The 18590-nt window shown below is 41.3% G+C and overlaps 1 protein-coding gene across 1 annotated transcript in view; it reads left to right on the plus strand.

Annotated features, from left to right (window-relative positions):
- The first annotated feature begins 16476 nt into the window (after positions 1-16476).
- HDAC2 (histone deacetylase 2) overlaps positions 16477-18590 on the plus strand; it is a 33623-nt gene continuing 31509 nt past the window's right edge. Inside the window, exon 1 of the mRNA XM_004011189.4 lies at positions 16477-16762. Coding sequence (XP_004011238.1) covers positions 16711-16762 — 52 coding nt within the window. The 5' untranslated portion in view covers positions 16477-16710. The remainder of the gene's footprint in view (positions 16763-18590) is intronic.

Genomic DNA, 18590 nt, shown 5'->3' on the forward strand with positions numbered 1-18590 from the left:
TGCATAGATGCCCTACAATTTGTTTATCCATTTACTCGTTAATGAACACATTGTTTTAAGTTTGGGGCTATTGAAAATGAAGCTGTTACAAACATTCATGTACAAATCTTTGTATGAGTATATTCTTTCATTTCTTTTTGATAAATGTGTGCTTAGTTGCTCTTTGCAACCCCACAGACTTTACCTCAGCAGGCTCTTCGGTCCATGGGGTTTCTCCAAGCAAGAATACTGGAGTTGGTTGCCATGCGCTCCTCCAGGGGATCGTCCCAACCCAGGGATGGAACCCAGGCCTCCCACATTGCAGGTGGATTCTTTACTGTCTGAGCCACCAGGGAAGCCTGGTCTTTGATAAATATTTAGGTGTGGAATAGCTGGATAATATGATAGATAATATAATAAGTTAAAAAGTTTAATTTTTAAAGAAACTGCCAAATTGTTTTCCAAAGTGACTGTATCCCTTTATATTCTCACCACACCTTTGCAACATGGTATAGACAGTCTTTTTCATTTTAGCCATTCTAATGGGTGTGTAGTGGTAGCTCATTGTGATTTTGATGTAATTTCCTTAATGGTTAATGAGACTGAACATTTTATGTTTTGATATCTGTATATCTTTATAGGTGAAATGTCTGTCTAGATATTTAGCCCATTTGTAATATACATATACATATGATACTCTCTAATTAAAAATAGAAGTTTTGACTAAGTCACTGAGGCAGATTATTACTTCCTTCAGCTCCTCATCTTCACAACTACTAAATACCTTACAAATAGGATATTTTAAAAGTCTTAGTCCATTTGAAGAGTAGAACATAGAGACTAGAGTCTGACTCCAAAAGTTTCCACTGCTTTAGAAATCTTATAGCATGGAACTTAGACAGTCTTGGAGCAGAAGAGTATAAGTAGTCAATTGTTAGAATGCCTATATCCTAGGACCAGAATATAAAAGTGGTATCCAAAAGGAACTGAAGACTAAGGAGATTACAAAGTCAACCACTGCTTCTAAGTGGTTCTGGGATTGAGGGCAAGGTGGGGATCTTTTTTGGGGGTGGGGTGCATTCTCTTCTTTGCCTACGGGCTTACAGGAATGTACCACCTTTCACCTGGATATCTGTGTTGGATGTCAGCAAGGGTCACGAAAAAAGACTGGGCCACCAACAAACCCACTGGATGTTAAGAACAGAGCTCCCCCGAGAATTCCAATCTTAAGAGCATTTCCAGGGGCTGACAATTAAACAGACAGGGCACACAAAGTGGAAGGGATGTCACAGCCGGGGGGAGAAAAGGGCTTCGGCTGAGTAGGCATGGAAGTGCGGCCCAGTGTGGCTGACAGCTTTTTTCAAAACTGGCTGCCAACACTTTCAATCCCTGGTGTTGCCTTTAGTGTGGCCCTGACATTCCACCCATCAAGCAGTGAGCTCTGTATCCCCTCTCCTTGAATTGGGGTACACTTTGGTAACCACTTCATCCAAGAAAGTGCTGTAGAAGTGAAGTTATATGACTTGTGAGGCAGAAATCACCAAAAATGTCATGTTCTTTGACTTTGTTATCCTGGCATGTTTATCATAGAACTCAGCCACTATGCTGTAAGAAATACTAAGCAACCCCATGGGGAGTTTCAAAGTATCTCCCCTCAACTACCTTACTATTTACAAGGGGAAAAATAAAAAACTATATGATGGAGAAACCTGTAGACACCGTCTTAACCTAGTGATCAAAGTTAACATGACCAATGAAGAGGAAAGTGGATATCATGTGTCTCCTAACACAATGTACTAAGGACGCATCACTCCAGTGGCATTTCTGTAAAAAATTCAATCTAATAATGAGAAATATCAGATAAACACAAGCAGAAAGGCATTCAACAAATTAGTTGGTTGTACGCCTCAAAAAATGCGAAAATCAAGAAACACAATCAAAGGCTGAAGAACTGTTACAGATTAGAGGGGACTCAAGAGACATCACAGCTAAACTCAACACACGATCTCGGATTAGCTCTTAAACTGGGTGGGGAGAGGGAAACAGTTATGAAGATATTACTGGGAAAGTTGTGGAAATGTTAACCTAGGCTCTGGGTTAGGTAATGGTATTATACAAATATTAAATCTCCTAATTCTTATAAGTCTACTCTGATCGTATAAGGGAATGTCTTAGTTCTCAGGAGATCATACTGAAATGTTTTCAACCTACTTTTAAATGTTTCAGGAAAAAAAAAAATTGTATGTGAATAATTGGCAAACCTGGCAAGCAGTGTACAGAACTCTTGAGTCCTATCCTTGCAACATATTCTGAAAGTTAAAAAGTATGTCAAAGTAAATAGCTCTCCCTCAGCCCCTAAAAGAAAAGGAGGTAAGTTTTCATGGGATAGGGCTGGCTTGGGCACCAGCAAGACTTGCTCCTAAAGATCCTCTGAATCCAGCGATGCTCATGGGATGGTTGTGCTTTGGCTGATCTTCGGAAAGTGGGAATACAGTACAGAGGGATGTCATGGATTCTAGACAGGGGCTTGGACCAGCAAGTGCTGCTTTGTAGCAGAGGGTGGTCAGGCCATGCAAACTCTTCTGTGACACCTTGTGGCAATAAAGAGCTACTGCAGATGTCACTGCTGTCTATTTTCCAGGAATAATCTTTGAATTTGGTCATCTCTCAGAGTTCTTGGACAATCTGGGAGGAAAAACATTAAGAGGGGACACTATGCTTCCTGTTAAATATGGTATGTGAATTTTCAAACTACAAAGTGTAAGAATAAGAGATGTAACAGCATTTGTATCCTGAGCTTACAGAATGATGCCAAGCATTCTTCCTTAGCTTGATATGTTCCTGCACAACAACTGTGTCAAAAATGATGCACATGCTACGAGAAGATGGTGAAAATACAACCAGATAAGTTTGCACAAAAGGAGAAAGTGCAGCTGCCATAGAGTTATATAACAGTCTTTTACAGAATATGTGTTCTTAAAAAGCTATGAGTAACTTATAGTTTTATAATTGAAACCATATTTTCATTGCACAGGAGAAGCATTTAAAAGAATATCATAGAATAATACTTTGAAATGTGAGAACATGCAAACTTTTTAGTTCAATACAAATTTTCAGTCTTCTAAAACGTTCATCATTCCTTAAAGTGCAGTATTCTGCAAAGCTGGATGCTTAGATAGGCAGATGGAGAAAGAGAGTGAAGTAGCTCAGTCATGTCCTACTCTTTTGAGAACCCATGAACTGTAGTCTACCAGGCTCCTTCACCCATGGGATTTTCCAAGCAAGAATACTGGAGTGGGTTGCCATTTCCTTCTCCAGGGGATCTTCCCAACCCAGGTATCAAACCCAGGTATCCCGCACTGCAGGCAGACTCTTTACCATCTGAGCCACCAGGGCAGAGGCTAGTGACAAATCATGCAAGGTTGAGAGCAGAAATTTTATGTTTTAAAATAATGGGCCAGATGATAGGAAATAAATGTGTATATAGATATTAAAATAATTTTCTTCATGTATTATCAAGACTGTTATGGTTATATAAGTGGTTATAAGTGACAGAGATCCAAATCAACTTAGTTTAAGCAAAAAAAAAAAAAAAAAAAAAGAGAGAGAGAGAGAGAGAGAATTTATTCTACATTACTAGGGAGTCCAGAGGTAGTTGTAACTTTTAGGCATGGCTAGATACAGGGTTCAGATCTTTCCTATCTATTGATATCTATCCACCCATTGTCCATTCATGCATCTCTCTAGCTATCTACCCATCAATCATCTATCATTTTCTAATTCCCTCTGTATTTCTCTCAGTTGCTCTTTGTACAAACAGCCTTCTCCTTAAGGCCAGGGAAGACAGCCAAGAGTAGATAAAATAAGTCTCTCAATTTGCTTTATCAGCAATGTCTGGGGGAGTGCTCTGGTCCAACTGGGATCACAAGCACATGCCTGGGACAGGAGAAGGGAGGCAAGGTGATTAACAACCCTTCCAGGATCGTGATCCAAGGTGGGGGGTCGAAGGGCAGAGTAGGATGTTATAAGGTGCAGTTCTCCTATAAGAACCAGTAGAGAGAAGCAAAAAGGTGGTAGGCAGACAAAAGCCAGAGCTACAGTTTCCCCCTCTGCTTCATAAAGGCATAGTTTTATAATTTAATTGTAATGACCCTAATCATAGACAACTATATATCAAAAGATTTTTAAGGTAAATGTTGGACAAAAACATAAAAATCCATTATAGATTTGAAGAAAGCTCCGTTTTGTGAGTTAAGGCTTTTTTTTTTTAAATCTGAATAGAGGTTTGCTTAAACATATTATTCATGAAATGGTTATTTATTTATACAGAAATTTATTGTATTATTGAAAAAATAAAGACAAATTTAAAACTGTATGTATTATAAAGCAGTGTATAAAGACTCAGCTTCTCTTTTTGTTTTATAATGTATGTTCTTATGTGCTTACATGGACACATATACACTTAAAAAGTAGAGAAGTATATAGGACAGAATGTTAGCAAGGGACATCTCAACTGGAAAGAGATGGATGATAGGTGATTTTTTAAAAAATTCAGTCTATGTATATTTTTATCCTATAAAACTCAAATTCTATACAAAATTTTATACATAAACTGTTACTTGCAGGTAACCCGTTAATTTCATAATGGTGGCAACAGGAAGGTGTCAGCCCCACTAGCTTACCTAGTTAACTTAGCTTAACGATTCACAATAAGAAAACTTTGGCCAAAAGTCTCAGTGGATTGCAAAGACCTACAGGAAAATAGGGCTTCCCTTGTGGCTCAGCTGGTAAAGAATCCGCCTGCAATGCAGGAGACTTGGGTTCAATCCTTGGGTTGGGAAGATTCCCTGGAGAAGGGAAAGCCTACCCACTCCAGTATTCTGGCCTAAAGAATTCCATGAGCTGTATAGTCCATGCAGGAAAATAGATACCAAGCATTGGTAATGTTTCCCAATGCGTGGATTTTGGGTCACCTATATCAGAATCCTTTTTGAGGAGTTTGCTAAAATGCAGATTCCTTGGTCTTATTCCAGACTTTCTGATTCAGAAATGTAGGCACTGGGCCAAAGAACTGGCATTTCCAGCGATTTTTATGCACACTGGAGCATGAGAACACCTGTTTCAGAGATCATAATAAACAGGGTACAAGGGAAGGGACTGCACTGCGCACATCCCAAGGCCTGTATGTTCTCACTGTTATCAACAGCACAGTTCTTTCGTCTAATACTTCAGCTAGGAACTATTAATCAGAAAATTGAAAAGCTGTCATCAAACCTTCTTTGATTTGAAAAATAGAATAATTTTACTACATATAAGGCTCAACATCTTCTTCCCAGTAGGATATATTCCAAATTTTTAGGAGTCAAAATTCATAAAATCTACAAAAATTCACATTATAGAAATCATTCTAGCATCATATCTATGCTGTTAGCAAGGTAGTATTGAGAGTATAGATAGTACTGAAAGAAGCGGAAAAGGAAAGGAAAGAGGGAGGAAGAAGGAAAAGGGAAGGAAAGAAAAATTCATTAGAATTTTGCTAGGCACCCACTAAATACCAACGCAAGCACTTTTATAATCAGAAAACTCCATCAAGATTGTTTTCCAGGGACTTTCTTGGCAGTCCAGTGGTTAAGACTCCATGTGTCCAGTGCAGGCTTCACAGGTTCCATCCCTTGCTGGGGAACTAAGAACCCACTGCTATGAGGCCAAAAAAAAACACAAAACTATTCTCTAAATGATTTGAAATGTAATTTTATTATATCAAAGTTGAATTTTCAGATTAACTTTTAGGGGATCTACAATTTTAGGTGTTTCTTACTGTCTTAAAACTTTAGTAGAATGACAATTAAATGAAGAAGTAAAAGGTGAACAATTAACCCTGTTTCCACTCTACCTAGTCAATGAGTTTACACAGTAATGGAATGGAAAGCAGTGAATAATAAAGGAAATAATGGAAAAGATCTGTTTAACTAAATAAAATGGGGTAAGCTAAATTCTGATAAATGTTTATTATGAATATACTTCATAATTTTCCACTGGGAGTAGCAGAAGTCTTTATTGGCTGCTATAAGTAGTTCTAAAGTTTAGGGATAACACAGAGACGCTGCTGGTTTGGTTCTAGACAGCCATGATTAAACAGTATGTAGCCTATTAAATAGGATTATTTCTAAAGAAACAATGTAAATATCTTGACTTAAAAATACTTAATTGCTAAAAGGTGCTAACCATTATCTGAGCCTTCTGCAAGTCATAGTAGTAATATCAAAGATCACTGATCATAGACCATAATAATAACTATAACAATAATAAATGAGTTTAAAACAGTGCAAGAAGTACCAAAATGTGTCAAAGAAACATGAAGTAAGCAAATGCTCTCTGGAAAAAAAAAAAATGACAACAACCTTGCTTCATGCAGGGTTGCCACAAACTTTCAATTTGTAAAAAACAAAACAAAACAAAACAAAAAACAAAACAGTATCTGCAAAGCACAGTAAAATGAGGTACACTTGTAGCTGGAAATACCATGTAGATATTAATCTTGAGTTAGATATTCATCTTAAAATATCTGTAGGTTCACAGTATAAGAGAAAATTTCTCACTGTTAACAACGTTTTGGTGTTACATGGTTATAAATTGTGAAGCATTTGAGATTTTATCCCTTCTTTCAAGCTTACAAATTAACCTGTCACAGTTTCATGGACTCTAACTGAAGTCAGGAGACTGATCCTGGATCAGAGACAAAGTACTTTATTGCTCACAGAACAGCCAGCAGCATGAGCACCAACATTCTCGCGTCCTTCCTCTTGCTCCCAAGCCCCACAGGGGAGTATGTAACGGACCCAGATGACACCTGTACACAGAGCGGGTTGACACAAAAGAGGAATTCAAGAGTCCAGGCTTCTTGAAGAACCAGTGGCAAGCCAGTCTCCCCAACCCTGAGAGCAGGCAGTTACAAGATAGTCACGTTATGGTGACCTTGACCTACTCAGCCGTCTGTGTGACCAGCTACAGAAACTGCTCAGTCTCAGGAGATGGAGAAGCCTCGCAATCTGGTGTGCTCAGCAAGGACATGCAAGGACACTCAGGGTCATGGAAGACCTGCCTCTTCCGCCAACCCACCCTACACACTCTTGGCAGAACTGCCATTTTCATTTGGATACAGAATTCTGTTGACCACTCTGATTAATCTGACAAAGGTGTCATTCAATTTTTCTCATACAGCATTTAATTAAGGCACTGTCACCAACAGCCTAGTAGCAGAGTAAGGCCAGTCTGTAGTGCTGACCTCAATCATGCCCCCAGGTTCCTGAAATACCATAAACCATTGAAGTCTACCTTAGAAAGCCAGGAGCTTTCTCCTTACAGCTCTGATTTAACCTCTCTACTTGGTCTGAGGCATTAATCCAGGTACATTTGGATTAATCCCTTAATTAATTAAGGGACAGTTCAGAATCTGCCATCTATGGCAATTCTGTAACAACTCTGGCCAGTGAGTTAAGGCGGGCCTGACTACTTTCTAAGGCTCAGGCAGCATTGCTGATCACTTTAGCTAAAGTCAGGGATACATTTCTAACCACCTTTTCTAAGTAATTGACTCCCATCATTGAGATTACCAATCACAGAGGGTACTAAATGAGTCAGTTATCGCTCTGGGAAGTCCTTCCAAGTAACTAAGGATGGCCCTGTTTCAGAGAGATCTCCATAATCATCTGAGTCTCTTATGACTACCCCTGGGTACACATTATTGTGATCTTGGAAGTGGAAAAATTAATGTGCGGCTTCCATTCAAGAAGGACAGTTCTGGAGGTGAAAAGGGTGTCCCCTAAAAGGAAGTGTTGCTTACAATTGTTGGGGCTCTCCAGTGGAACCAACAGAAGCCTAAAAACACAGATGGACAGTGCCCCCAGCATGGTGAGGAAGTTCCCATAGCTGGAGGAAAGTTGTAACAATCCAGACACTGCTCAGGCATCTGTCTTTAAACTCACTTTTCATCCTGAAACCTGTTCCTTGATTGTGCCTCATTAGCAGGCAATACAGGAGAGGGCCATTTAATTCCCAGGAAATTAGTAGCAAACATATCAATCAGTTTAAAATACTGAGACATGACAGAGGAAGAATTAAGATACAAATATAGAGTAATTAGGTGACACTAGCAAGCAGATTTCCTTAGAAACAGTGTGGGTATAGAATTTTACTAGAAAATTTATGCAAGTAGATGGAGTACATCAAAGTAATACTATGTTTTGAGGGTTATAGGCAAAGTAATACTCAACAAGCTCACAGAGGTGATTCAAAAGGTTTCATGTAACTGAATAATTTAGTAGATACACTATAACTCAGAAACATATTTTTAAGGAATATGAGTGATTTTAAATTTTATTACACAAATATACAGTTCAAATAGCATTCATTGTTTTGGCACTAATATTTAGATTTATGAGTTACAGTTTATACTATTGTGTAAAAATAGGCACCAAGCTTACAAGGAAATCAGAATTCAGCTTGAGGCTGTTTCAGTTTGTGACAACACCCTACTGTTAGTCACTATACTTTACCTTCTGTATTACCTTATGGAATTGCTACATAGAATTTAACACCAAGCAATCTAAATTTCCTTAAGGTAGAAACAAGCTTATATGAATAATTTTATAGCAACCAAAACTTAAACTATCTCCTGCAGTTAACAGCAGGGTTTAATTTTTGGTATAAGTTGAGGCAATCAGTTTCTAGACAGTCATGTTCCTAAATAATCCATTTAACAGATCATTCAATTGAATAATCTCAAAACACTGAACATCTTCAAGACTGAAAAAAAAAAAAAAAGTCCATGTAGACGGGGCACGAAATAAAGAAAAACAGTTTGAGAATAAAGAAAATCCTCATTTATGCATGCTGTGAATTATCCCTGCACTCAATTGTTTCCTTCTACTGATTATTGTCTAAAACTCCCTTTTTTCTAATGGTAAAAAGGTTTGAGAGAGATGAGTTGGAATATGGAAATAAACTTGTCAATAGGTTTCAATAACCTGATTCCAGGTTTAGCTTTAATGATCTAAAGTTCACTATGGATATTTAGGCACATACTTGTCATGGGCATAATTATTGGTATACCAAACTCCTTCTCCAATACCAGTTTCTAGGGGCAAAATAATTTACTCTGTTGATTTAAAATTGTTAAATAATAGGGTGGAGCTCAAGAGGGCAGAATAGAAAGACATGGAGCTCACCTCCTCCCACAAATACATCAAAATTCTGTGGAATAATCCTCACAAAATACCTACTGGATGTGTGCCGTGTGCTCAGTTGTGTCCAGCTCTTTGCGACTCTGTCCATGGAATTTTCCAGGCAGGAATACTGGAGTGGTTTGCCATCTCTTCCTCCAGGGCATCTTTCCTGGCCCAGAAAGCAAACCCATGTCTCCTGTGTCTCCTGCACTGCAAGTGAATTCTTTACCCACTGAGCTATTAGGGAAGTCTCTTGGACTGCAATGAGATCAAACCAGTCAATCCTAGAGGAAATCAACCCTGAATATTCATTGGAAGAACTGATACTGAAGCTGAAGCTCCAGTCCTTTGGCCACCTGATGTGAAGAGCTGACTCAATCTCTTTGGAAAAGACCCTGATTCAGGGAAAGATTGGAGGCCAAAGGAAGAGTGGGTAGCAGAGGATGAGACGGTTAGATAGCATCACGGACTAAATGGACATGAATTTGAGCAAACTCTAGAAGACAGGGAAAGACAGAGGAGCCTTGTGGATGACAGTCCATGGGGTCACAAAGACTCAGAGACTGAAGAACAACAATACCTCCTGAAGGCTGGCAAATCTCATACAACCAAAATCATTGGGCTGAGAGCTCCAACCCAATGCAAGAAAGGTCGTTACACAACCAGGAAGGATGAAAGGAAAAAAAAAAAATCAGGATGGACCTGCACCCCTGGGAGAGAGCTATGAAAAAGATGCAAGGTTCTCTCACCCTGAAACCCCTGTCACCAGACTGAAAAGGAGCCTCAGAGGCTTAGAGGAGAGCACTGCAGCTGGACTGTAGCAGGCAAAATGGACAGACACCAGCACAGAGGGTCCTGGCCACTTCCTACACTCCTCAGCTAGAGAGCATAGCAGCTAGTATGCATGGGAGCTGGATGCTAAAACTCAGGCTTCAGTGGACAGACCCCAGGAAAAGACTGGGGTTGGCTGTATGGAGACAGACTGAAGGGGCTGGAGCCTGGTCCAAGCTGCAACTGGGGGATGTAAGCAGGACCCAGCCCAGGTCTGCCGTAGGAGCCCCATTAATTGTTAGAATTAATATTGTTAAAATGGCCATACTACCCAAAGCAATCTAAAGATTTAATGAGATCACTATCAACTTACTGATGACATTTTTCACAGAACTAGAAAAAATAATCCTAAAATTCATACGGAACCATTAAAAAAAAGAAAAATAAACAGAGTTGCCAAAGCAATCCTGAAGAAAAAGAATAAAGCTGGAGGCATAACCTTCCCAAACTTCAAACATACTACAAAGCTACAGTATCAAAACAGTATAGTATTGGCACAAAAACAGACATATATATCAATGGAACAGAATAGAGAGCCCAAAATAAACCCACACATGGTCAAGTAATCTTCAACAAAGGAGCCAAGAATATACACAACAGAGAAAAGACTCTCTACAGCAAGTGGTGTTGGGAAAGCTGGACAGCCACACATAAATTAATGAAGTTAGAACACTTCCTCAAACCACACACAAAAATAAACTCAAAATAGCTTAAAGACTTAAATATAAGACATAACACTATAAAACTCCTAGAAGAGTTTATGAACTGTAGCAATATTTTCTTAGGTCAGTCTCCCAAGGTAATAGAAATAAGAGCAAAACTAAACAAATGGGCCCTAATTAAACTTATATGCTTTTGCACAGCAAAGGAAATGAAATGAAAAGACAACCTACAGACTGGGAGAAAATATTTGCAAAGGATGCAACCAACAAGGGCTTAATTTCCAAGATATACAAACAGCTCATACAACTCAATAACAAAAAAACCAAACAACTCAATCAAAAAATTGGCAGAAGACCTAAATAAATATTTCTCTGAAGACATACAGATGGCCAGTAGGTAAATGGAAAGATGCTCAACATTGCTAACTACTAGAGAATTGCAAATCAAAACTAAAATGAGGTATCACCTCACACTGGTCAGAATGGCCATCATTAAAAAGTCTGAAATAACAAATGCTGGAGACAGTGTGGAGAAAACAGAATCCTTCCACACTGTTGGTGGGAATATAAATTGGTGCAGCCACTATGGAAAACAGTATGGATTTCCTTAAAAAAACTAAAAATAGACTTGCCATATGATCCAGCAAGCCCACTCCTGGGCATATATCTGGAAAAACCATAATTTGAAAAGATACATGTACCCCAATGTTCATTGCAGCAATATTTACAATAGCCAAGACATGGAAGCAACCTAAATGCCATCAACAGATGAATGGATAAAGAGATGTGCTACACACACACACACACACACACACACACACACACACACCACACAATGGAGTATTTCTGAGACATAAGAAAGTGAAATAATGCTACTTGCAGCAACATGGATGAATGTAGAGATGATCATACTAAGCAAAATAAACTGAAAGAGGACAAATACTATATATCACTTATATATGAAATCTAAAATATGATACAAATGAACTTATTTACAAAACAGAAACAGACTCAAAGACATAGAATACAAACTTATGGTTACTAAAAGGGAAAGAAGATGGCGCAGGGATAAACTAGGAGATTGGAATTAGCAGATAAAAATTATGATATATAAAATAGACGGACAACAAAGTCCTACTGTATAGTACAGGGAACTGTATTTAATGTCTTAAACAGCCTTATGATTATAGAGTGGAAGTGAGAAATAGATTCAAGGGAGTTAGATCTGATAGAGTGTCTGATGAACTATGGACAGAGGTTCGCGACATTGTACAGGAGACAGGGATCAAGACCATCCCCGTGGAAAAGAAATGCAAAAAAAGCAAAATGGCTGTCTGAGGAGGCCTTACAAATCGCTGTGAAAAGAAGAGAACCTAAAAGCAAAGGAGAAAAGGAAAGATATAAGCATCTGAATGCAGAGTTCCAAAGAATAGCAAGGAGAGATAAGAAAGCCTTCCTCAGCAATCAATGCAAAGAAACAGAGGAAAACAACGGAATGGGAAAGACTAGAGATCTTTTCAAGAAAATTAGAGATACCAAGGGAACATTTCAGGCAAAGATGGGCTCGATAAAGGACAGAAATGGTATGGACCTAATAGAAGCAGAAGATATTAAGAAGAGTTGGCAAGAATACACAGAAGAACTGTACAAAAAGAGCTTCATGACCCAGATAATCATGACAGTGTGATCACTCACCTACAGCCAGACATCCTGGAATGTGAAGTCAAGTGGACCTTAGAAAGCATTACTACAAACAAAGCTAGTGGAAGTGATGGAATTCCAGTGGAGCTATTTCAAATCCTGAAAGATGATGCTGTGAAAGTGTTGTACTCAATATGCCAGCAAATTTGGAAAACTCAGCAGTGGCCACAGGACTGGAAAAGGTCAGTTTTCATTCCAATCCCAAAGAAAGGCAATGCCAAAGAATGCTCAAACTACCACACAATTGCATTCATCTCACATGCTAGTCAAGTAATGCTCAAAATTCTCCAAGCCAGGCTTCAGCAATATGTGAACCGTGAACTTCCAAATGTTCAAGCTGGTTTTAGAAAAGGCAGAAGAACCAGAGATCAAGTTGCCAACATCCGCTGGATCATCGAAAAAGCAAGAGAGTTCCAGAAAAGCATCTATTTCTGCTTTATTGACTATGCCAAAGCCTTTGACTGTGTGGATCACAAGAAACTGTGGAAAATTCTGAGAGAGATGGGAATACCAGACCACCTGACCTGCCTCTTGAGAAACCTATATGCAGCTCAGGAAGCAAGTTAGAACTGGACATGGAACAACAGACTGGTTTTAAATAGGAAAAGGAGTACGTCAAGGCTGTATATTGTCACCCTGCTTATTTAACTTATATGCAGAGTACATCATGAGAAACGCTGGGCTAGAAGAAGCACAAGCTAGAATCAAGACTGCCGGGAGAAATATCAATCACCTCAGATATGCAGATGACACCACCCTTATGGCAGAAAGTGAAGAGGAGCTAAAAAGCCTCTTGATGAAAGTGAAAGAGGAGAGTGAAAAAGTTGGCTTAAAGCTCAACATTCAGAAAACGAAGATCACGGCATCTGGTCCCATCACTTTATGGGAAATAGATGAAGAAACAGTGGAAACAGGGTCAGACTTCATTTTTTGGGCTCCAAAATCACTGCAGATGGTGACTGCAGCCATGAAATTAAAAGTGGCTTAATCCTTGGAAGGAAAGTTATGATCAACCTAGACAGCATATTCAAAAGCAGAGCCATTACTTTGCCAACAAAGGTCCATCTAGTCAAGGCTATGGTTTTTCCAGTGGTCATGTATGGATGTGAGTGTTGGACTGTGAAGAAGGCTGAGCGCCAAAGAATTGATGCTTTTGAACTGTGATGTTGGAGAAGACTCTTGAGAGTCCCTTGGACTGCAAAGGGGTCCAACCAGTCCATCCTAAAGGAGCTCAGTCCTGGGTTTTCATTGGAAGGACTGATGCTGAGGCTGAAACTCCAGTACTTTGGCCACCTCATGAGAAGAGTTGACTCATTGGAAAAGACCCTGATGCTGGGAGGGATTACGGGCAGGAGGAGAAGGGGACGACAGAGGATGAGATGGCTGGATGGCATCACTGACTCAATGGACATGAGTTTGAGTGAACTCCGGGAGATGGTGATGGACAGGGAGGCCTGGCGTGCTACAATTCATGGGGTTACAAAGCATCGGATATGACTGAGCGACTGAACTGAACTGAACTGAAACAGCCTAAATGAAAAGGAAAATAAAAAAGTATGCATATATAAGCTTTAAAAGCATATATATATGTATATACACTTTGTTGTACATCAGAAACTAACACATTGTAAATCAACTATACTTCAATTAAAAATTAAAAATAATAACATTATTAAAAATAGTTAAAATAACAAGTTCCTAGACCAATCAAAATATGTAAATATATGTCCAGGCTCTTTTCACCTGTTCAAAGGTAGGTTCCATGGATGCCAATAATAGTAATTATTACTAGTATTATAACAATAATCATAATACTCGCTTGTATTCACATAGTTCCTCATTGTTTAAAAACTATTCTGGGGACTTACCTAGTGGTCCAGTGATTAAGAATCTGTCTTGCAGTGCAGGGGACACAGGTTCAATCTCTGGTCGGGAAACTAAGATCCCACATGCCACGGAGCAACTAAGCCCAAGCACCACTACTACTGAGCCCTGTGCGTCACAACTAAGACCCAAGGCAGCCAAATAAATATTTTTTAAAAAATCTATTCTATATTAATTTTCTTATTTGAGGCACTCTATATTCATATGAAGAATTACTCTCCAAGTAATACTGCCCCATTTTACAGATGAAGCAATTCAGACAATCGAATGATTTATGCATACAGATATACTTACCTGCAAGACAAACATTGTCTTCTCATGCCACTGTTCTAATGAGAAGTTCAGAGAAGTTGCAGACAACTGCAATATGATGAGTGTTGAGCTAAAAGTGTACAAGTCACAACTACCAAGTAAGGGGCAGAAAAAACAGACTGGAGGTTTGGGAAGAAGTCAAGTCAAGGAAGTCTTCCAGAAGCAAAGTCTCATTTCAGTTTCCATTCTCCTGGCTCTGAGAATGTTAGTTTCTACTAAATTAACTTATTTTGTTCTCAGAATATACCAAGTTGATTTGGGGCTTGATAGCATAAAAGCTGTAAAATAGTATCATGTAATTTTTAACCTCTAAAGTCAAAGTTTCTCACTCTGATTCTTGTACCAACTGTGTCCCTTACCTGGGTGCTTGCTAAAAGCATGGACTTAGGTAGAGGGAGATGAAGGCTACCTTGGATTTATTTTTTCTAAATCTCGTGGGGGTGAGGTCCAGGAAAATTGCTGCTTTAAGTATGCACTACCTGGAGATTTTGAAGTCAAATATTTACTAGCAAAATAAAAAGGATAATTTTGTTACTGGCTCCCAAAGATTCCTGCTTCAATAAGGACTTTTTGTTTGTTTTTTTGATAGGGATGGGAGAGAATGTGTATCTGGGGAAATGTATAAATGGTAAATGGGCTTCCCAGAGGGCTCAATGGTAAAGAATTCACCTGCCAATGTAGGAGACCGGAGTTCCAACCCCGGATCAGGAAGATTCCCCTTGAAGAGGAAATGGCAACCTGCTCCTCTCGGAGGGGGGCACAGTCCACGGGATCGCAGAGTCAGACAGGGCTGAGTGACTGAGTCTGCACTTATAAACAATAAATGGTATATGGGAATAAGAGCATCCCCCACCCCCACCCCAATCACCTACAAGGTGGGTGGCTGAAAAGGCTCCATGTTTGATGACTTATTGAACACAGGGGCAAAGGTATTTATAACGTCCAAAAGTTCTGAAAGTCCTTTCTCTGAACTTTATGCTGCCATCTTCCAGTGCCCAGCCAGCAGAAGCAGTCATAATGGAGTAGCTAGGATGTGTGGACTTTAGAGAAAGGCTGAAATCAAACCCCAGACCATCAACCTTGGAGAGGACCAAGTGCGTTATAAAGTCCATTTATAAAGAAGAACTAGAAACAATACTTAACGTCCCAGCTTACTCCCAGTTGTTGGGAGTCTCAATCGAGTTAACACATATAAATGAAATACATAATAAATTACTTAGAACCCTAACACATACATGCATGCCATAACTGCCTATTTAAAGTCAGGCAGTACTCTCTGCTCTTTAATGTCTGCAATAGGTCCCCTTAATAGGGGGGACCTCTTCCGAGGTCAAAACCTCCTCTCAGCGATTATCAGTAGAAAATGAAAAAAATAAATGAAATGCACGACGACCCAGTACAGGGGGCGTGGGTTGCAGCTCGGCGGGTTCAAGAAGGTCGAAGCGGTGGGATAGTGGTCTCTCTGCGCCCGGCTCAGAGCACGTGGTCCGCCCCGGCGGGAGCTTCGCGACAGAGGGGGAGGGGAGCAGCGTGGGACTTCGCGGAGGGGGTCCAGGCGGCCCGGGCTACGGTTGGGGAGGCGCCGACTGCGCAGGCTCAGGATAGGCACAACCACTGCGCAAAGATCCGAAGGGGGGAAGCTTGCACCCGGCTCCATGCTCCCTTTACCTACCTAATCTAAAAGCGAAAGCCTGCTCTTTAAAAAAGAAATCCTTTTACGACTGTATAGGGTAGCCGTCCTGTGCAAGTCGCTCATCATAAGAAAGCCTCTTTTCCCAAATTGAAGAAGCCTCTTGCCCCCTCCTCCCCCGTGGAGTCGCAGTGGACCCGCCCCACCTCCCCTCGGCCTCCGGAGGTAGTTTGGCGCCCCCCTCCCCCTCCCCAGTGTCGCGAGTTGGCGCCGCTGCCACCCCCTGGTCCGCGCTCTCGGCCCTTCGGCCGGGCGGTACCCAGCCCTCCCGGCTCCCCCCCTCCTCTCCTCCCTCCGGCCTGCCCTTCCCCGCGGGACTGCCACCCTCCACCTTCGCCCCAGCCTTCTCTCCCCGCCGGAGCCGCGGAGGCAGCAGTAGCAGCAGCAGCAAGAGGAGGAGCCGGAGGCGGCGGTGGCCGGGGAGCCCATGGCGTACAGTCAAGGAGGCGGCAAGAAGAAAGTCTGCTACTACTATGATGGTGAGACGCCGGGCAGGCGGGAGGGTGGGCGGCCCAGGGCTGTGGCGCCGGGCCCGGAGCCGCATCGGCTCTGCGGCCGCCGTCGCGAGTTGTCGCGCCGGGTGCTGAGGGGTCAGGAGGAGGGACCGACTTTTGGCAGCATCTTAACCCATTCCCGACCCGACGCCGTCCGGCAGCCTCCTCGGGGGGCTAAACGGACGCCCCACTTTCCCTCCGGCCCCTCTCGCTCCGGCAGTGCGGTCCGCCGCCGGCCTGCCTTGGCTTGGTGCTGGTGCGAAGGGGACGGCCCTTCCTCGCGCCTGTCCCGCCCGCCGCTCGTGGGAGGGAGGTTTTGGGGGTCCCCTGCTCCGGCCGCCTGCACCCTATTTCTTCTCGCGGGCCGAAACAGCTACCCCGGCCCAGACTGCACACAAAGCCCCACGGCCCCGAGAGCTCCGCCCCTCCAGCCCCCAACCCTCCCCTCCCCGCCTCTTCCCTCCTCTGTGTCCCCGGCTGGCTCGAGCGTCTCCTCCTTTTCTCTGCCGCCGGCCTCACCCTGGACCCCTCGACCGGGTTGGGTGCTGGAGAGTAGCCCCTGAGGGTGGGGGCCCACGTCCACCTGGAGGCTCGTTCGCACCCTTGTTTTGCGTGGGCTCCATCCCTTTCCTTTGTTTGCCGGGTTCTCTGAGCGCCACTTTCTCAGCACTTAAATGAAAGGGCTTCACTTCCTCAATAAATAATGAGGGTTTTCGAGTTTGAGGTAGTCAGTCTTCACGGGAAATGCGACGGTGGTGGGGCAGCGTGTTGTCGCTCGTGTTGTAGATCAGCCTCAATGGGTCCTGGCTTGCCTCTCTGAGAGGCGGTTACCACCCACTTCTTTGTTGCTCTTTGTTCGATCAGGAAATACACCCTGCTTTGGAGGTGTAGGACCGATAGGTTTGGCATCTGGCTTGCGAAAGCTGTTTCTAGGTGGTGGGAGTCCTGGTGTTGGAAAACTTTGAGGAGTACGGCAGAAAGTACTAAATAATCAGATAAGCTTGAGCTCATGGAACAGTAAATTATAAAAATCTAATTATTTCGTTTTAGAGGTCCTGACTTCATTTGCAATTTGAGCAGTAAGTCTTTTTGAATCCCGTTTCCTGTGCTAGTCTAAATTAAACTAAAAGAAGTTGTTACCTTTTTTATAGTTTGCACGAAGATATTAACTTGGTAAATGGTTCCTAGTTAGGTTACTCTCCAGAGAAGAAATTCTAAAATTTAACAAAGAAGCTAGGTTCAGGGACCTGAAAGTCCATCTGATTTGTGTGAAGCAATAAAAATTTTGGAAGCTGTTTCCTACATTCAATGTATCATAAATCGTAAAATCATAGACTGATGGAAAGATCTTAGAGGACTAGGTCAGAATAAATCTAGACTTTAATTTTAAAATGGCCATATCATATCTCTTCAGTTAGCAAGCATGAATCATTTTCATGCCTGTTTATATAAAATAACCACCTGTGTAATTTGTGGAACAATCTAAAATCTTACAGAAGAAATCTAAGTGTTAAATATTAACAGCCATGTTTTTAAAATATTTTTTGAGAAGACTGCATGTATATGTGATACAAATTGATTTGAAATTATGCCATCATGAAGGGGTGGAGATGGGAGGAGATTTTAATTTTAATGTAAATTGCTGAAGTTCCTTCGAGTTAATTTTTTAAGAGTTCATGCATATTTTGGGTCACTGGCCTTGACTTGGGTTCCATGACCAAATTGAAAAGTAAATAACCATGTGTGTAACTTAATTTTTAAAATTATATTGTTTCTAAGGTTTAGAGATGTGTTAGCAGGGCTTGGGGTAGAG

Source organism: Ovis aries, chromosome 8, assembly GCF_016772045.2.
Source record: "Ovis aries strain OAR_USU_Benz2616 breed Rambouillet chromosome 8, ARS-UI_Ramb_v3.0, whole genome shotgun sequence".
In the NCBI taxonomy this organism is placed as follows: domain Eukaryota; kingdom Metazoa; phylum Chordata; class Mammalia; order Artiodactyla; family Bovidae; genus Ovis; species Ovis aries.